The 20888-nt window shown below is 39.1% G+C and overlaps 1 protein-coding gene across 4 annotated transcripts; it reads left to right on the forward strand.

The window, feature by feature from the left end:
- The first annotated feature begins 250 nt into the window (after positions 1-250).
- Positions 251-17262, forward strand: WEE1 (WEE1 G2 checkpoint kinase). 4 transcript variants are annotated; one of them, XR_007120835.1, is made up of 13 exons: positions 251-989; positions 2441-2646; positions 3349-3412; positions 3614-3786; positions 4488-4609; positions 8380-8526; positions 10657-10752; positions 10840-10925; positions 11990-12160; positions 12257-12402; positions 13333-13421; positions 16109-16197; positions 17026-17132. XR_007120835.1 is itself a non-coding variant. In XM_047690568.1 (12 exons), the coding sequence occupies exons 1-12, from the start codon at positions 414-416 to the stop codon at positions 17142-17144; spliced, it is 1995 nt and encodes a 664-aa protein (XP_047546524.1). In that variant the 5' UTR covers positions 251-413; the 3' UTR covers positions 17145-17262. The 4 variants fall into 4 exon arrangements, 3 of the variants coding, with proteins under 3 accessions (XP_047546524.1, XP_047546526.1, XP_047546525.1); XM_047690568.1 differs by lacking the exon at positions 16109-16197 and having other exon boundaries at positions 17026-17262; XM_047690570.1 differs by lacking the exon at positions 17026-17132 and having other exon boundaries at positions 16109-17000.
- The last annotated feature ends 3626 nt before the right edge of the window (positions 17263-20888 follow it).

Here is a 20888-nt window from a genome sequence, read left to right on the forward strand (position 1 = left end):
GGGGCGGAACCAGCGGGTTCGCGCCAAAATCGCGTAGTTGATCCCTCCCCCGCGGGCTACGTCGCGCCCTCCTTTTTTTTCAAACCCGGGGCTGGGCGGGGATTGGTCCGTCGGGCACTCACGTGGTTAACGGTCGCGGGAAGCCGCGGAGCCCGAACCTGCGGCTGGACCTCCGGAGACCCCAGCCTCGGTGCTCAGGCCGCCCCGCCTCTGCTGGACAGTCCACGCCGCCGCCGCCACCGCCGGCTGCAGCCCCGAGCGCCCCGGAGCCGCAGCCCGCCACCGCGCAGGTCCGCCGCCGCGGCGACTAGGCGCGCCCAGTCGCACGTGGCGGACCCGCCCCCTGGGCCGTACGCGTCCTGGACTCCTCCGGCTCCAGCTCTCCGGTCCTCGGCCCGGGACCCAGGGGCGCGATGAGCTTCCTGAGCCGGCAGCAGCCGCCGCCGCCCCGCCGCCCAGGGGCTTCCTGCACTTTGAGGCAGAAGCTGATCTTCTCGCCCTGCAGCGACTGTGAGGAGGAGGAAGAGGAGGAAGAGGAGGAGGGCAGCGGCCACAGCACCGGGGAGGATTCCGCCTTTCAAGAGCCCGACTCGCCGCTGCCGCCCGCTCGTAGCCCCACAGAGCCCGGGCCCGAGCGCCGCCGCTCGCCCGGCCCGGCCCCCGGCAGCCCTGGGGAGCTGGAGGAGGACATGTTGCTGCGGGGCGCCTGTCCGGGCGCGGACGCGCCGGGCGGCGGGGCCGAGGGCGACTCGTGGGAGGAGGAGGGTTTCGGCTCCTCGTCGCCGGTCAAGTCGCCGGCAGCCGCCTACTTCCTGGGCAGCTCGTTCTCGCCGGTGCGCTGCGGCGGCGCGGGGGACGCGTCCCCGCGCCGCTGCGGGGCGCGCCGGGCTAGCGACGGCCCCTGCTCGCCGCTGCCGGACCACCCAGGCACCCCGCCGCACAAGACCTTCCGCAAGCTGCGGCTCTTCGACACGCCGCACACGCCCAAGGTGAGAGGACGCAGGGCCCCGAGCCCCCAGAGCCCGCGCCCGCCCAGCCTTTTAAAAAGGCCGCGGCGCCGGGAGCTGAGCGCGGCGCTGCCCGGGTTCGGTTACATAACCGCCTGGCCGCACCCCCACTCGTTCCCCTGGGCCGCAACAAAAAGTTGGCAGCCCCTCTTTTTGGCCCTGCCCAGAAGTTGTCCGTTAAGATTATGTAACTGAATAATGGGCCTCTTCTGGAACTTCTTCATCTTTCAAAGGGGTTGATCGGCGCCGTCCAGGTGGCTGATGATTTCACGCCCGTCGAGTGGGGGCCTTCCCGACAGTGTCAGCCCGGAGTGTGGCCCTGATAACGTGGTTTGGAAGGATGTTGGAGTGCTGCTGGCCCGGCCACTTGACACTCCTGAGCGCCGCAGCCATATGGTGCCTTTTAAACGCAGTGATGGGCCCTGTAATTTGGGCGGCGCACGTAGGAGTTCGGTTAAAAAAGTTCATGCGCTTATCGTTTCGTGTCATGTGGCCTTAAGGGGTTAAGTTTGAGGTATGGAGGGGGACTGCGCTTCGACTCCGGAGAAAAGGCTGGCCTTCCAAGCATTTCCAGTCTTAAAAGACTCCTTAACCCAGAGTAGCATTTAAGCTACTGTCCGTACATGGTATTTATTGGGTGAGCGTTTGTTTACACCCTTGGGTTTGCAGTGCCCATGTGTGGTCCCCCTAAAGTGTAACGATTGGGGACATCCAGCTGTTAAAAGCCAGCATCGGTGGAGTTTCTTGGACCCTTGTGCTCTCATATTGCTGATAATATATCACAATGAAGGAGGACCTGTTTGTTGAGTAGCAAGTGAGTATGCAGATTAGTACTTCTGAAACTTTAGATGTAGCGGCAGATTTTAAAAGCGGACCCGTCACGAAATTGAGACAAGTATCGCGTTTATAAGACTCATATGGAAAATGTACCTTTTTGAGTCCCTTTCAGTACCGTGGGTCGTAAACTTAACGAAGAAGTGTGTTTTTGGAGCGTTACTGTTTATTAGGGACTTGCCCAAAACATGATCCCTCTGGAAGTGAGGGGAGGAGTCCGCCGGAGGTGGTTTTCAAAGCCCTATTTGGATGGGGGGAAGGGAGCTTTTATGGGGCTCCCTGACTGCTTTCTATTTTTAGATGGAATGAAAGGTTTTGTTAACTCCTGGACTCTAGAATAAACTTAATTTCAGTCTGCATTCCTACTGTTTTTAGGGTCAGAGACCTATTTTATGTGGCTATCTGTTTTAGAAAGGGTGGTTGGTATTTACCTTTCAGACTGCTATAGTTATCCACGGTTTGTTTTGCTGGAGATGTGACAGAGGCTTGTGTGTTGCTTTGATCTACACTATCAGACCTGTGAAAGGCTTGTTGAAGGTTGGGTTGAGAAGGCTGTCTGTAGGACTGGGAAACTAAAAATTTCATTTTTCCTGTCCTAGAGTTTGCTCTCCAAAGCGCGAGGAATCGATTCCAGCTCTGTTAAACTCCGAGGTGGTTCTCTATTCATGGATACAGAAAAATCAGGAAAAAGGGAATTTGACATGCGACAGACTCCTCAAGTGAATATTAATCCTTTTACCCCAGATTCTGTGTTACTTCATTCCTCAGGACAATGTCGTAGAAGAAAGCGAACACATTGGAATGAGTAAGTTATTTAGTATTTCACAGTGTGGTCCCCAACCACTCACGACTGGTTTGTGGTACTTACCAAATTCAGTTTCACCTGAATTACATGGAAGTTTGTGCTCTGAAATTTTTCTGTTGCTAGCACCCACTTCCCAGGAGAGGTAGGTGGAAAGTAATCAGCTGTGGAAAAGTAGTGGTGTGAAAAAGGAAGGAATAAAAAGCCTAGATAGCTTGTAGAAAATCTGCTGGTGTCAAAAATGAGGCAGGCAGAGAGAGTTGATTTAGACTTTAATTTTGATATGTGTAGTGGTGTTGTTGGCTTGTAGTTAATAAGTATATTTCAGCAGGGACAGCATTTTCATCAACTGAGCTATATCTTGTGATTATAAAATTAAGTGCTTATCTTTTTTTATTTAAGATTTTATTTATTTTGGGGAGAGAGAGAGCATGCGCATAAACACAAGGCTGTGGGGAGGGGCAGAAGGAGAAGCAGAGTCCCCGCTGAGCAGGGAGCTGGACACAGGACTCAATCCCAGAACCCTGGGATCATGACCCAAGCTGAAGGCAGATGCTTAACTGACTGAGCCACCCAGACGCCCTTTCTTGTCTGTTTCTGTTCATTAAAATATAATTTCACTGTACACCTATCAGATTAAGTTTTGGATCTCTAGTTGATGTATCTGTTAGATCTCTTGATGGAAAAATACATAATATTTTTCAGTTCTTGTGGTGAAGACATGGAAGCCAGTGATTATGAGTTTGAAGATGAAACAAGACCTGCTAAAGTAAATATCTTTTCATTTTCTTTTTATTGTTTCTGAGATTTCATTTTCTACTTCTTAACGAGTTACCATGTATACATTTTAAATATCCATTAAAACATAAGATATAATGACTTTTAAGTTTCACATACAGTGCTATCATCATAGCAAAAAATCATTTTTATATCTTTGTATTACGTATATGGATACGCTTTTTTATTACAGAGAATTACAATTACTGAAAGCAATATGAAGTCTCGGTATACAACAGAATTTCATGAGCTAGAGAAAATTGGCTCTGGAGAATTTGGTTCAGTGTTTAAGTGTGTGAAGAGGCTGGATGGATGCATTTATGCCATTAAACGATCAAAAAAGCCATTGGCTGGCTCTGTTGATGAGTATGTATTAAAAATTTTGTCTTTTGCTCTTTTATTCCCTATGGTGTTAACAAACCTTAAGGTTTTACATAATCAAGCACTAAAATTCTTTCACTTTTGAGAAGCTATAATAATTTAAACATATCCTTTTCATTTTGTGCGCCATTCTTATTGGACTTGGGAGAATTATATGAGTAGTCTGATTTTGAAACCTAACTTTTTTTTTTTAAAGAATTTATTTATTTGACAGACAGAGATCACAAGTAGGCAGAGAGGCAGGCAGAGAGAGAGAGAGAGAGAGAGAGAGAAGCAGGCTCCCTCCTGAGCAGAGAGCCCGTTGCCAGGCTCGATCCCAGGACCCTGGAATCATGACCAGAGCTGAAGGCAGAGGCCCCAACCCACTGAGCCACCCAGCCACCCCTTGAAACCTAATTTAAATTTCTTTGTTCTGATAGCATCCATGAATTCAGAGTAAAATGAAGTTTCATTTTTCTCAAGTTCTAGGGCCAGCAAGTTTCCTTATTTGTAACATTCTTCTTTAATGGAATCCTTTAGAAAAATCTGGTACAGAGGTTCTCACCCCCTCTCTCTTAAGCAAGTTATCCTTCAGCATAATGATAGATGACAGAAGTTAAGTTTCTCTTATGAAGTCAGATAAATTTGTTCAGTTTAGGCTTGAACAAAAATGATTTACCATTCTATCAATCTCAAATTTCTCCTAGGCAGAACGCTTTGAGGGAAGTATATGCTCATGCAGTGCTTGGACAACATTCTCATGTAGTTCGATATTTCTCTGCATGGGCAGAAGATGATCATATGCTTATACAGAATGAATACTGTAATGGTGAGTAATATGTTGGTTCTGTTACAGACTTGTGAGCTCAAAAAAATGAACACTGAGGAAATAGTTTTTATTTGAAATCCTGCTCTAATTCTATGTCTCTTTTATCTCTTATAAATTCAAAGAGAGCCTATCTTTTATAAATTGAAGTAGCCTAACCTGAGTTTCAGTGAAGTTCATTGCTTACCTGGATATTAAGTAAAGATTGAAAACCTTGTCCCGGTTACTTCAGTAGTAGAATTGTGCATGATAGTGTGCCTGTTAGTCAAACTGATCTTGAGAGGACAGTGGTCTTGCCATACATATTTTGGCATCCCTAGCATGTAGCATAGTGTATGTAGGGTATGGTAGTTCATAATATAGGTTCAATTCATTTTAGCCTTCCCTTTCCATTTTATGAAATGGAGTTAAAACTGATGCTGGTTAATCATAAAGTGACAGTAACTCTCCATTGTTCCAACTTCAGCCATTTGTTAAAGTATTCTGTAATCTTGCCCCCATTCCCATTTTTCCAACCTAGTTTACCATTAGAATTCTCTCACAATTTTCTATTAAGTTATGCCTTTAGTTCTCTAGCTGTGCCTCTCTCCCTCATTTCCCCCCCAAAACAAGAAAAAAAGCATCTGTAGAGGGTCAACTTTGGACCTCTGGAGAGCTTTCAATTTTCAAAAAGTCTCTCAAGGACCAACTTTGTTCCCCCCTTTGTAATTAAACCTTTATCAAAACCCTAGTCTCAATTCTGATTCTTGTAAATACCTGTTATTAAATAGGTAAATCTTTATATATGCTGGGTTTCCATTTCTGTATATCTTCTGTGAATATTAGAGAATTTGGAATTTAGTGAGCAGTTGGGAGGTGATAGCAAAGGTTTGTTTGTTAATTTTTTTTTTATTCTCGTTATTTTTTCCTTCAACAAGACCAGCCTTCTCATAGCTTGTTAATAAATAAGTGGTGTAGGTGTAGTGGATTCAGGTTTTCAGTATTTAAAAACATTGAACAAAAAGGAAGTAAAAGATCCATTTCTCACACCTAGCTTTTTGTTGAGTTGTCATTATATTAATTCTCTGTACTTGAAAAAACTAAGTGCTCAGTATATAGCATTGGTGCTAATTTGTTTCACACATCTCTTGAAATGTTTCTATTCATATCATCAGAATATTTATGTAGCTATCATGACCTTGTGGACTAATCTATTTCTTAACCTTCAGTTTTCAGTTACTGCACTTAATTTAGGGCAATTTGACCATGTCTTTTCCACTAGATGTTTGCTAGATGCCATCTTCTGTTTTCTTTCTCCCTTTCACTTTGTTGATGTAGTTGGTCCTCTTAACAAGTATTTCAGTAGCAGTCCAGGGATCACACATTTGTAACAATCCACCAAATAAATATGTGGTTGTATAATTCAGATGATTTTGAGAAAACTTTGGGCCTGGGGGGATAGGGAGGGGTGAGTTGATGTCCTACCCTCTCAGATCCTAAAAAACAAAATAAAACAAAACCCTGTCTTGTTATACAGTTAGATTATAAAATAATATTTTGTAACAGTTTATTATTTTGGAACAGTATAAAACACTTAAAGAATACACAGATCTTTAAAAATAAATAGACCTATGTGAAACAGGGTTGCCTCTTAGAATAGTTGTCTTTTCTGTTTAGATGAAAGGAAATGAAGCTACCTAAATACATTCCTAAACTCTTCTATTTCCTTCTGCCATCATTGTTCTCTCCACATAAAGCTTTGAATGTCCTAATAATAGGCCCGATCTTCAGATCGTTTTCCACGGTTCTACGGGGAACTCATTCTATTATTTCATTTATACATGGTGATTAACTGATGTCCTTTATCGTGACTAAGTTTCCTTATTATCTCAAACAGTCATTTTGCATTTTAAGCCTTTTGTCTTGATTTGGTGATAGACTGAAATTTTTACCCCGGTAAACAAGTGTGGGAAAATGTGGATGGGTAGGGGAAGAGAATGTGAAATATCAGATGAGTGTCTTGCTCTTCTTACTTCTCTTTGCCTTTCAGCAGTGAAATAGAAGGAACTGGCCTAGCTATAGCTGGTAGATCCACTAAAATGTTTATTAAACTTAGACTAGGACTTCAAGCCCTTTTATAGACCTCCCTTCTAGAGCCCTTTTTCCTGCAGCTCAATATTTGTTATGAGTATAGAGAACATACTTAAGTCTAAAATACTGAGGCGTGTGATTTATTTTTATTTTTAAAATACATTGGACATTTTGCTACCTAGTCTTATTCAAATTGTATGACTTCCTTTCCTGACTAATGTATACTAATATACCTTCCTGATTTTATTACCCTGGTTCTGATTTCATTATTCCTAACTAAGCTTTAAACAGAAGTGGTTTGTTTTGGTTTTTGATTTTTGTTTTGTTTTACATAACTCCTCTTTTCCTAAGATAAGTTATAAACTTAAAAATGTTTTTAATAAAACTTAGAGTATAAACTTAAAAGCTTTTTTAAAGTGTAAACTAATGAACTGGTTGGTTTGACCTATCCTACAAAAGCAGATTTTATTCTCATTCATAGTAAAAGTAGTGTAAGTTAAAACTATTAAAATACTGGTTTTTACCTATAAAATTTATAGACTGTTGTCAAGGGTGTGGGGAAAACCGTTTTTCTCATACATTAATGATAGGAGTGTAAATTGGTACAGGATTCTCTATGGGGAACTGTGTATGTGTGTGTAAGTGTAAGTAAAATTGCCCCATATTTGTCTTCCAGAGCCCCAAATTCACATAAGGCACATGTTAGCAGAGTTTAAGTACCGGCCATTTTGAAATCAGAAACAGAATACGCTGTTACTTCTTTTATGTGGATTTTCACAGGCCCTGAAGTTTTGGCACTGATGGTGTAAATACCAACCCTAAGCTGTTTTGTAGCAGAATAAACAGAGAAATGTCCCTCTCAGCTATAAATACATATTCTATATATAAGGTAGTATTTCACACACATACTTGAGCCACATATTATCATTGTTTTGTGACTAAGCATATCCTTTAATTTTTTAAAAAAGATTTTATTTATTAGAGTATGTGCATGAGCATGAGGGTGGGCTACAGAGAGGAACAGAGAGGGACAACAGCCAGCCCGAGGAGGGCTCGATCCCACGACCCTAAGATCATGACCGGAGCCAAAACCAAGAGTCAGATGCTTAACCAAGTGCCACCCAGGCACCCCTGTATATACCCTTTAAACCAGCAATTTGTTTCTATAAGATATGTTAAATGTGTGTGAAATGACCAATGTACAAAGTTATTCCTTAGACTATAGTATATAGTAGTAAAAGCTTGGAAATTACTTTAAAATGTTCATCAATTAGGAGACCAGCTGATACATTGCCATTCATTTACACTATGAAATTCTGTAGAGACACAAGAGAGAACAGGGTAGCCTTTGTATGTTAGTAAAGAAGGATCTTCAAGATAATGAAAATATGTTGTCATTTGTGTGAAAAGGAGTTGAGAAAAATATATAAGAAACCAATAACATTGCTTTATTCTGGGAAAAAGAAACAGGTAGGATGCTGGGGTATATGGATGAAAAAAAACTTTACATTTTATTTTGTACCCATGTGAGTATATTACTTATTGAAAGAATAAATAAAATTTAGATTTCACAAGCAGGAAAAAGAATAGGTTGTATAAAATGCTACTTTCTTTCTTGAGTTTGTGGCCACTCAATAAAGATGGAGGGAAGAGAAGTAAGATCTCATGAAGAGGAAATTGCTAATTTTTCCTGTGTTTGTTAGGTGGAAGTTTAGCTGATGCCATAAGTGAAAACTATAGAAGCATGAGTTACTTTACAGAAGCAGAGTTGAAGGATCTCCTTTTGCAAGTTGGCCGGGGCTTGAGGTATATTCATTCAATGTCTTTGGTTCATATGGATATAAAACCTAGTAAGTATTACAAATTCTCTGACCTGTGTTCTTTAGTGTTACAGAGAATAAATTATTTCATTAAAACAATATGAAAACATATACATCTTACTATGTTTTTTTCATTATTGGTTTTAAAAGACCTTTGAGCCACATACTGTTTTATGATTTCCATTCACTTCTTCTCCTGTTATTCCAAAGTATTTGAGGCAATTCATTTTTAATAAAAGTTGGAAAAATTTGCTGAATCTTACGGAAACCCCCCATAGTTATGAAGTGGGACTCTGATGGGAAGACTAAGAACCTATTGTTTAAAGTCCCTCTCTTCTAGGTTATAGAACTATAGTTACAAAATAGTGCTGGTGCTGCTAACAGGGTTGTTAGAATAAAATGAGATATGTGAACATGTTTTTGGAAACTTAAGTGCTATGTAAACATGGTGATATTTCTAGCCTGTATACCATGAAAGTGTTACTGCATTATTCAGAAAACAAATGGCATAATCAGTATGATTATCTTGCATTTAAAAAGGGTGCAAGTGAATGCAGCCATAACAACGTGCACATTCCTCTCATTTTATTAAAATAACCTCATAATGTGTACTTTTAAAAGTTGTAAGTCAACTCTACCTTTTTGTTTCAGTAAATTTTCATCTCTTCTAATAGCTAGATCATATTAAAATTTTTTCCAAGTGACCCAAGTCTTTTTGTCCAAACTAGTATCCATTTTCAGGACCATGCATTCCATCTGCTTCTATTTCCACCCCCCGCTTCAGGTTTTGCCCTTCCTCTTCCTTAAAAAAATAATACTGATACGGACTTTGTCTTATAAGATGTCCTTTCTTCTGGATTTGATTGGTTGCTCCATTGCATCATTTATCTTACTCCTTTCCCCCCTATGTTTCCTATAAATGGGAAGTTAAAACTAACAGATTGATTAATTCAAGTATGAATTTTAGGCTAGGTATTTCTTTCTTTCTTTCTTTCTTTTTTTTTTAAGATTTTATTTATTTATTTGACAGAGATCACAAGTAGACAGAGAGGCAGGCAGAGAGAGAGAGAGAGGGAAGCAGGCTCCCTGCTGAGCAGAGAGCCTGATGCGAGACTCGATCCCAGGACCCGAGATCATGACCTTAGCGGAAGGCAGCAGCTTAACTCACTGAGCCACCCAGGTGCCCCTAGGCTAGGTATTTCTAAGTTGAACTTAATGAAGGTTTTTTTGTTTTATTTTTGTCTATGGAAATATGTGATTCATGAGAATTTAAATCATTTTACACAATTACGTGAAGAATTTATCTGTATGTTAATAACTCACTAAAATTTTTATTTTTCAAATGGGGAAAAAATAATATTTGAATTGATGGCAGTAAATAGAAATTAGTAAGGTTTGTCTATACTCACTCATACTTTATTTTAAGTGTCAAACAAACATAGTAGACCCTTATAAGTACAGAAGTTGAAAATATTAAGATGTGAAGTTTTAAAATTTCAAAATATCATTGAAAAATAAATTATTCCATAAATAAAGTGAAATTGGAAAGATGACTTAAAAAATGAGTGTAACATTTTTAAACTCAGTAGTTTATTTACATTTTACATTTACTTTACATTTACATTACTTATTTATTTACATTGGTAAAACTATTAAAATGAAATCTGTCACTGAAACTTAATGTTAAATCATGAACTTACCTGAATTTGAAGAAGAAAAGTGTGTGTACAGCAGAGGAACCACAGAGCCACATTGGGATGTAGATACAGCCAAACTCAAAAGTTACATTACTTGTATTTTTTATACCAGCCCCTAGCATTAGGTTAAAATTTATGATTTGGAAGCACCACAGATTACTACATTATTGCCTTTTTTGTATTGTTTCTATGTAGTTAAAACTAAAGATCAATGTGTAGATGACAAGAGTCTAAGGAAGTGGTTTCCAGGTGTTCAAAGATCAGTACTAGGCCAGAAAATACGTTCCTTAGAAAATACAACCCGTTTCTTATCCCCTGAGATTCTTATTTGGTTTTAGGGTAGAACATATGAAAATCTATATGTTTGAAAGCTTTTGGGATGATTCTGATGTATGGCCTTGTTTATGAGTTTTGGTTACACTATTTATTGTTAGTGCAGCTGACATACATAACTGTTTGACAGGTAATATTTTCATATCTCGAACCTCAATCCCAAATGCTGCCTCTGAAGAAGGAGATGAAGATGACTGGGCTTCCAACAAAGTTATGTTTAAAATAGGTAAGAAAGAAAGATAACCAGATTATTGCCTTAAAATAAAGGAAGAGCCTATTTAACTTTTGACTCTATTTTTTTCAATACTTATAGGTGATCTTGGACATGTAACAAGGATCTCTAGTCCACAAGTTGAAGAAGGTGATAGCCGGTTTCTTGCAAATGAAGTTTTGCAGGAGGTAGTTTTTTTCTTTAATAATGCTATTTGTTTTGTAACAATGCAGACATATTAAAATTTTAAGCTCTAATAACTAGTAAGATCTTAAAGAAAGCCTAAACCTTCAGCCAGGGATATTTAATCTAGCAGCATTCAGTAAAGGCAAAGATTTATAGCGTTCAACGATGATGGAGTTGTAAAAGAAGTTCTCATACGCTACTGGTGCAACTGTAAAATGGCATAGCCTTTTAGGAGATCAAAGTATTTGTATCTATCAACATTTTAAAATGCTGTACCCTTTTACCCAGAATTTCCTTTCTAGGAGTCTTATCCACAGAAATGTTCATATGCAAATAAATTGAGAACAATGTAAATGTTTAGCAATAGAGAAATGGTTAAATAAATTATAGCATATAGTTAATAGTACTGTTTGAAAAAGTGTGACCTAAAAAAAAAAGTGTGACAAAATATTTCTTGATAAAGAGTTTAGAATGAAAGTAGAACAAGCAGAACAAATAAATTGCATGATCCCATTGTTTTTTCATAAGTATATATGTATTTATAACTTGTCAATGTATGTATGTCTCCTGTATTCATATATGAGTGCCCCAGGATAGGAGTTTATTCTGAGAGATGAATTGGACTAGTGAAAGAGAGAGGGCATTTACTTTTACTCCTCTCCCTGATTATGTATGATTTGTGATATTAAAAATCTCCTCAAATTTAACTTCTTCTCTGAATAGGGTTGTTTTTTTTTTTTTTTAAGATTTTATTTATTTATTTGACAGAAATCACAAGTAGGCAGAGAGGCAGATAGAGAGAGAGGAGGAAGCAGGCTCCCTGCTGAGCAGAAAGCCCGATGTGGGGCTCGAACCCAGGACCTGGGATCATGACCTGAGCTGAAGGCAGCGGCTTAACCCACTGAGCCACCCAGGCGCCCCTCTGAATAGGTTTTAAAGGTTAAATGTGGCATTGGATATTTTAAGTTAGTCTTATTTCTCACCTAAGTCATCACTGAAGTGTAATTCTACTTTATTTTGGCCATTTTTATATTCCCTTAAAAAAATTTTTTTTATAATTTTACAGAATTATACTCATCTACCAAAAGCGGATATTTTTGCCCTTGCCCTCACAGTGGTATGTGCTGCTGGTGCTGAACCTCTTCCCAGAAATGGAGACCAATGGCATGAAATCAGACAGGGTAGATTACCTCGGATTCCCCAAGTGCTTTCCCAAGAGTTTACAGAGTTGCTAAAAGTGAGCATTTTTGGTACATAATGCACTTTTTATTGACATGGTTTTATATTTTTTTAAATTGCATGTCTTTGCCTTATTTTTACTTCTCTTTCTAAGGTTATGATTCATCCAGATCCAGAGAGAAGACCTTCAGCAATGGCACTGGTAAAGCATTCAGTATTGCTGTCTGCTTCTAGAAAAAGTGCAGAACAATTACGAATAGAATTGAATGCTGAAAAATTCAAAAATTCACTTTTACAGAAGTAAGTGAGAGTTTTATGGAATGTTTTGTTTTAACTTTCTCATCTTCATTTTCAAATTTTAATGAGCGATGATTTAGGTTTTCTGTCAATGAAGGCTCTAGTGGTTTGGTATGTTATACAGTTAAATTTTGGGGATTTCTGCCTTAAATTAATTATTTGTGACCTATTACTTGGTATTGTTCCTAAACTTGGAAATTATGGACTTAAAAATTTTTAAGACTAGCACGTATTTGCAAGTGGTATTAATCCCTAATCCTTAACTTGTAGCAAAAGCTAAGTGAGCCTGTACAGTAGACAGGCTTTTTTTTCCCCCTTAAAGGCTCACCGTAGATTAAGTTTCCTTCATTCTTTCTGTTTATTTTTTATGGAGGGATTAAATGAGTATCGGTTAAGTTAGTAGATGAGTCTCATATTTTGAATGACTTTTGACATTTCAGAAAATTGATGGGAATGATAATTCTAATTCATTTGTTTTATTGCTGATTTTAACCTAATAAAAACTGACTTGAAATATAAAAGATTTATTTGCCACTAGTTTGATAGCCATCATAGTTTATACAAATGGGAAGTAGAAGTTTCCTTTCATCTCTATTATGTAATGATATTTTCACAATATGAATTAGAGTTCTGTTTGAAATTATTTTGTATTACAACTCAGTCATTACTAACATCTTTATTACTTAGGTCCAAGCATATATGATATTTTAATTCTGAGAGCACAAAATAAAATCATTTCATAAATTTAAGTTGTTTGAGCACAAGCTAAAGTTACATACTGTAATTTTTTTCCTCAGTGGTATCTTAGAATAATCATAGCATGCTAATAAGATCTCCCAGCTGATAATAAAGTTTGTGTTTGGCCTCTTAGGATCCTTTCCTAGGATTAATACAATAGGTGAAAAGTCTTGTTTCCTATTTTTATGTTCTCAGAGAACTCAAGAAAGCTCAGATGGCAAAAGCTGCAGCTGAGGAAAGAGCACTCTTCACTGATCGGATGACCACTAGGTCCACCACCCAGAGTAATAGAACATCTCGACTTATTGGAAAGAAAATGAACCGCTCTGTCAGCCTTACCATATACTGAACTACTCAATTCCCACCTCCCCAAAAAAACTGTGACAAGAGGAAGCTAGGTTGAAATCACTGCTAGAATCCAGTTTGCAATTACTTTCTCAATCGGTGTCAGTAGTTTTACTGAAATACCTTTTAGAACTTTTATTTGTGAATTACAGTTGAAAGCTGTATCTTGACCAGTGGTATATCAGGCTTTCGTCTAGTCTTGCTAGTGTGTCTTCTGTAGGATATCAGTGACTGTTGGACGTTACACCAGCCTTTCCAGGGTTAACCACTGTGGTGGTGTGCTGCTTATAGTTTGCTGTTGCATTGTAATAAAAGGGGTCTTTCCCTGTAGTGACCTGTAAAAGGGACGCAAGGACTTTATTACAAACATATTCTCCCTTTGAGAAGGGGAATGCTAAGAGACTCAGTACTACTCAGCCTTCAATGTACCTGTGTGTCAATCTTATATTTCTTTTTTTTTTTAATTGTGAATTATACTTGTATATCCAACTGGGAGCACTTTGTAGGCATTGCATGAACCATGGAATGATAATTCTGTGGAAGTATTGCCTTGTGAATTTGCTGCTATTTTAGTTTTGTCTTTGCTGTAAAATTGTAGCATTAAACAATCATTGTTGTTAATAGGCTTTTTTGGAAAACAATTATGTGAAATACATAGCTGCTCTTGATGACAAGCAGCTATTTGCCTTTTTTTCTTTGAACTTTGAAGCTAGTGCATTGGAGTAATGCACCTTTTTTTCCCTTTTGGATTGCTGTATTAATGTAGTATAATTATTACTGGTTTTGTAATTTTTCCTGATAAGCCCTTCCCTGACTCTTTTTTAAAATGTTCCGTCCCTCTACCCAAGTTTTGTACTTGATTGTATTGTTAGTCTGTTTTTAAATGTTTTGCCCGGTTTCTCTTCAATATTTGTGTATATAAACTAATCTTGGTGATAGTGTATATAGCTGTTTGAAATGCCAGAATGACTTCTGACTATTCCAAGCTTTACACAAAATATATTTTATCAATGATAAGCCATTTGACTAATAATACTGGCTAACCAGACATTGCAAAAAACAAAAACAGAATTTGTCTATTGTTTGTTTTCCTATTAATTTTGGTTTACAATTTGTTTGCACTTGTCTGTCTGACTTGTGTTTTATTAACATTGATTGGCATATTAAAAGTCACTCTGAGCTTACCTTAATTGTCTAATTCCTTATGATGCCTGTTTTCTACCATTTTATCTCTAGTATCACTATATTTTAACATTTTAGAGTATAATGTATATAAAATACTAAAAGAGGGCACAGTTTTTGATAGAGTATGGAACATTATTTAATGATGAGTTTTAGGCTATATCAGTTACATTTGGTAATTGGAGGAAAATTTGTCCATCAACCACAAACTTTTTGTCACTGTAAATATTTAATATTTGTGTATCACATTGCATATTATGCATTTGATCTGCTAGAAATGTAAGATAATGTAGTTTTAAATAGCTTTAGATTATTAAGTGGATATAATGACTCAGCTTTCTAATTTAAGCTGAGTCACACAAGAGCTTCAAAGTAAGGCTGTAACTCAACTAGGCCAGATTTTTTAAGAACTGAGAGTGCAAATTTAAGTGATAAACAGTGCTAATTCTATGTGACATCTTTTTCTGATACAGATTAGAACCAGAGTAAGCAGCAAAGGCCTTAGAGCTTAGAGTGGATTTCCCCCACCCCCCAACCAAAAACAAAATAAAACAAAACACCCCAAAAAGGATTTCTCAAGATCCCTATGCTTTTTGATCATGGGTACATAATTTCTGTTGATTAGGGTTTCTTTCTTCCCACTATAAACATTTCTAATAAGCTTAATTACTTCAGCTTTGAAGCTTATGGCATGTTAAAAAGCACATTTTAGAGGTGTGAGAGGAATTAGTGCAGACAGGTAAATAAGATAAAAACTCTGATAGGTGGGGTTGAGGAAAACATACTGCAGAGACTGGAGCAGGTAACACATTTCAGTAGTCACTGAAGACAAAACTATAAAAAGTATAATCAGTGTACATTAGGGTCACTCAAAGTCACTAAGGTGCATTTTTCTAGTGCACTAGCTTCAAAGAAAAAAAATCAGGTGTTTTCCAAGTTGATATTTGCAGTAAATTTTTCATATTGTTTAAGAATATTAGATTAAGTAAAAAAATGTCTGGTTTTCTAGGAAGGAATTCTTAAGCCATCTAAAAGCTGATAGAGTTGGGCTCATATTCACCACAGGATACTTAGGTTGAATGCCTTTTGTGTACTAACTGGTAGACCAAAGACTTGTAAGAAATAGTCTTTGCCCCTCAGTACTCAGGATAAAATAGAGGAGACCCATGTAAACATAAAATGACAATAAAATGTGATAAGTGCTATGTTGGAGGGATTCTGCAGGTAGAGAGTTCAAAGGACAATTACATAGCTTGCAAAGGTGCTGGTGGTAGAGCAGTGATCAGATCCAGGGAATGACATTTAGACTGATTTCAAAGCCATTGTACTGACTCAGGGTAAGAGTAAAGGGCCTGAACTAGGACCCCTGTTGACAAACGAGAATAGGGATTTCATTAGATGGGAGCACTGCACACTAAACAGTTTTTTTGTTTTTATATAATAGAATGAGAACTTGTTAGCATAACATCGAGAGGAAACTACAAGTGCTAATATGGAAGCATTGAAGAATTTTCCAGAAAAGTTAACTAAAATGTAAGGGCCTGTTATTATTTGAGACCGATCTCTAACTACTGTTTTGGAAAGCTGACTTTAGTAAAGAAGAAAAATTTTTACATATTGACTATGTAGGTAGGTAGGAGGAATCATAAATTGCAGTTGACTGCAAATTAAATTGCCTTACCTTTAACTTGACATGAATTCAAGGCATCCCCCTTTAACTAGGGAGCTAATGTCTTGAAGAGCCAGTTCTGAAGCTTTGGTTTTCACTCTGTTCCAGAGGTCAAGAAATAATGGCATTTAAAATATTGCTAACACCTGGATTTGGGTACCGCTTTCAGCTGTCTCCTAATCCTTAAAGCAGCAGCATCCTGACATTAGTTTTCTTCCTCCCCAATTCATCTCCACAAAGCATCTCCCTGACTTTAGCCAACAGATCAAATAAGTGATTGCATCCCTAAGGTATTTTTATGTGTGAAATTTTTAAAGACCAATTAAAGCAATCAACAAAGGATGGATCAAAAAAATTTTTGGATGTGTTTTGGATATTGTGAAAATTGTAAGTGAAGCCTGGAACTAGGAATTTGGAGGAAACTGTCTCATTCAGTATTTTGAGGCATTTGTATAACTGTAAAAAAACATCACCGTAACTGATTTGACCCTGCAGAGTGAGTGGATCTAGAAGTTTCTCCTGCAAACCCAGTTATGTTGTTAGAAACTTGTCAGAAGCTCAGCAAGGTAGATTTTTATAAAAATGGAGGAGTAAGACATCATTGAAACTGCCCCTTTCCCAGCAATTAGCTTTTTAAAACTTTGAGAAGCATTCATCTGAACATCATTGAACTTTTTTTTTCTTTGTGGCAGATGACCCTAATTTTCAATGCAGTTCAAAGGTCTCTGGAATAAGGAAAAATATCTATGTATGCTCTAGGAAGATTTACCAGGAAAAGATGACATATTCTGTCCAAACTTCATTAAACTAAGAGTCTAAGAAACCTCGGCCAGTCCAGCCCATGAAGAAAAATACCTCAAGGAACATTTATATCATAGTTCATATTGTTTAGTTTTATATGGTTAATAAATATTTTGAAGAGCACCTTATTTGAGTTTTGACATTCTTATGATATGAACTGGGTTTCCAGGCCTGGAATTCCAGCTTATGCCTACTAATCCATAATGCCAACGGGAAGTATGGGTTTAATTAAATGGGTTTAATTTCCCACTTAGCTCAGTTTGCTAAGTGGGAAAGCCAGAATTCCAACTCAGATGTTATGGCAAAGAATCCTGCTTTTTCCAGACACGTGAAAGTTGAGGACAAATACTAATTAAGGGAAAGAGTGCAGGCAACAAAGGAGAGTTAAGAAGATGCTGTCTGAATATTAGGAAAACTGGGAAGACTAATGTCATAGTAACCAAGAGAGAAGTTTGAAGAGAAATTAGGTTACGACTGTATACGGAAAAGATTAAGAAGTGACTCAAAGCTCCATGAAGGCATCTAGAGTGGAGATCTTTGGTGAGCAGTTTTAGTGGGGGAAGAGGGGTGTGGGGAACAAAAGCTAGAGTGTAGTGAGTTGGGTATAAATGGGAGATGAGCGAATAGAGATAGCATGTATAAATCATTTTCAAGAAACATGGCTGAGAGGCGCCTGGGTGGCTCAGTCGGTTAAGTGTCTGCCTTCGGCTCAGGTCATGATCCCAGGATCCTGGGATTGAGTCCAGTGTCAGGATCCCTGCTTGGCTAGGATTCTTCTTCTACCTCCTGCCCCCTTGCTTGTGCACCCTCTCTCTCAGTCAAATAAATAAATAATCTGTAAAAAAAAAAAAAAAAGAAAGAAAAGAAACATGGCTGAAAGAGAAGGGCAAGGGAGAAGAGGACTATAGCTAGATGGGAATCTGGGTTTTTCTGTTTTCACTACCACTTATTGATCACCTAGTATGTGCTAAGTGTTTTACATACATAATATAATTCTCATAAGAGCTCCATAGCAAAAAAATCCCCATTTTACATATAGTATTTGGAGGAGAGGCAAAAAGGAATTTCCCAGATTATATCACTACAAAGTATTGGGATTTAAACCTGAACTTTTTACACCACTATCCAAATTCATAGCAAATCCTCTGAGCCTGGAACAGGGGAAGGATAAGTGAAGATGAGACAAGTTTGGAAGTGTTTAGAGGAATGCAGGAAATGGGGGAGGAGAACTCCAGTATGATGGCCCCTTTTCTGTAGCTGGAATTGAGTCCCATGAACTGTATAGTGCCTGAGGACAGTGCATGTGTATGGGAGGAATGCTGACTCACTCCACCACCTTTTTTCCTTCTGAATGAGGTGGTTAAAAAGTTTTCGACTTTTGGGGCACCTGGGTGGCTCAGTGGGCTAAGCCGCTGCCTTCGGCTCAGGTCATGATCTCAGGGTCCTGGGAATGAGCCCCGCGTCGGGCTCTCTGCTCGGCGGGGAGCCTGCTTCCTCCTCTCTCTCTACCTGCCTCTCTGCCTGCTTGTGATCTCTCTCTGTCAAATAAATAAATAAAAATCTATAAAAAAAATATAAAAAAATAAAAAAAAAGTTTTCGACTTTGTGTTGAAATAAAAAGCCATACACACACACACACACACACACATACACACACACACTATAACTATTTAAAGCAATGTTTTAAGAAGTTTTATGGGGAAATGCCTGTGTTATACTGAAGTAAGAATCAGGAAGAAAAGTTACATATATGGGATTTAAAAAAAAATATTAAAACAGAAGGCTAACATGGCTGTCGTTTGGTAAAATTATGGGATATTTCCCACTCCTTTTTCCAGTCCAAACTTTATGTTTTATTTTTTATTTATTTTTTAAGATTTTATTTTATTATTTTTTAAAAAGATTTTATTTATTTATTTATTTATTTGACAGAGAGAGAGAGACATCACAAGTAGACAGAGAGGCGAGCAGAGGGTGAGGGAGAAGTAGGCTCCCTGCTAAGCAGAGAGCCCGATGCGGGGCTCGATCCCAGGACCTGAGATCATGACCTGTGCTGAAGGCAGAGGCTTTAACCCACTGAGCCACCCAGGTGTCCCTAAGATTTTATTTTTATGTAATCTCTACACTAACATGGGGCTTGAACTCACAACCCTGAGATCAAGACTCATGTGCTCTCCCTACTGAGCCAGGCTGGTATCCCTGAACTTTCTATATTTTGAACAATGAGAGGTGCCTGGGTGGTTCAGTCAGTTAAGTGACTGCCTTCGGCTCAGGTCATGTCTCAGGGTCCTGGGATCGAGCTCCATGTGGGGCTCTGGGCTTAGTACAAAGTCTGTTTCCCTCTCCTTACCCTTCTGCTGCCTGCACCACCCCCCCAACACACCCTCACCCCACCCTGTGTTTAGTCTTCCTCTTTCTCAAATAAATAAAAATGAGATTTAAAAAATGAAAAGGTATCTGACATTATTAATATGCAATCAATACAAATTATCAAGTCGCCTAATTGACAAAGATTTGTCCAGTGATCATGCTTGTTCTCCTCCAGATTTCTAGTAATGGAGACCACTCCCTTGAATACAGGTGCACTTACATGATCTCGCCTGAGCCAAATGGAGTTTCTCCTGAAATCTTGTAGATGCCCCAGTTGCTATGTTGGCCAAGATTTCCACTGCCTGGAAAAGGCCTATCCACAGGAGAAGGGAGAGAACAAACACAGAAGCAGACTTGAGAAAGGAGGAAAGTTAAGATCTGACAGTGATCAGTCCCTGAAGCTAATCTTGGTTTGATTCCAAGTGCCTGGGTGGCTCAGTCATTAATCTTGGTTTGATTCCATAACTCTGCAATTTTGCAAAACAGTAAGCTATTTTGAGGTGGGTCTGAGGTGTTGCTTGCAATTAACAGTTTGACTGGTGCAACCTATTTTTCTAAACTGGCAGCCATAGTCTAGATGTTGTATGACTGAGAAATGTATGCCACAGATCCTAAACTTCCTGGATTACTCCTTTGTTGAGCCTCCTGCTCTGTCAAGACTAGCGTGGGACATCACAGACTCCCCAGCATCTCCTCCTGGCCTACCTCATTTTTCTGGTTGCATATGGTAAGAACATAAATTTTCTTTTTCTTTTAATTTATTTACTTGAGAGAGAGAGTGAGAGAGAGCACAAGAATGGGGTGAGGGGCAGAGGGAGAAGCAGATCCCCCCACTGAGCAGAAGTCTGATGTGGGGCTCAATCCCGGGGCCTCCAGCACCACGACTGAGGCTGAAGGCAGACGCCCAACTGACTGAGCCACACAGGAGCCCCAGGAACATAAATTTTCTAATGACTACTTTGTGTAAAGCACCACCACTACAGTTCTAGAAAGAACTCCACGGGTAGAAGTTGATCTCTGCTGAACAGGATGAGACATCACACGGTCCCATTAATAGTTAAAGGGACTTGGGGCTCCTGGGTGGCTCAGTGGGTTAAAGCCTCTGCCTTTGGCTTGGGTCATGATCCCGGGGTCCTGGGATCGAGCCCCGCATCGGGCTCTCTGCTCGGCGGGGAGCCTGCTTCCCTTCCTCTCTCTCTGCCTGCCTCTCCGCCTACTTGTGATCTCTGTCTGTGAAATAAACAAATAAAATCTTAAAAAAAGAAAAGTTAAAGGGACTTATGCAGCTAGAGGATTTGGGCAATAATTATAATATGCAGTTTATTTGCCTGTCCGCCACTACTGCTCTGTCAAAGATGCTATTCATAAAGAAAGAAGATGGAGA

The sequence above is a fragment of the Lutra lutra genome, chromosome 10 (genome assembly GCF_902655055.1).
Source record: "Lutra lutra chromosome 10, mLutLut1.2, whole genome shotgun sequence".
Lineage (NCBI taxonomy): Eukaryota > Metazoa > Chordata > Mammalia > Carnivora > Mustelidae > Lutra > Lutra lutra.

Coding starts and splice junctions, on each gene's coding strand:
- WEE1 (XM_047690568.1), top strand. CDS start 414: ATGAGCTTCCTGAGCCGGCAGCAGCCGCCGCCGCCCCGCCGCCCAGGG. Junction 4,610..8,379: donor ACAGAATGAATACTGTAATG/GTGAGTAATATG, acceptor TGTGTTTGTTAG/GTGGAAGTTTAGCTGATGCC. Junction 8,527..10,656: donor TCATATGGATATAAAACCTA/GTAAGTATTACA, acceptor ACTGTTTGACAG/GTAATATTTTCATATCTCGA.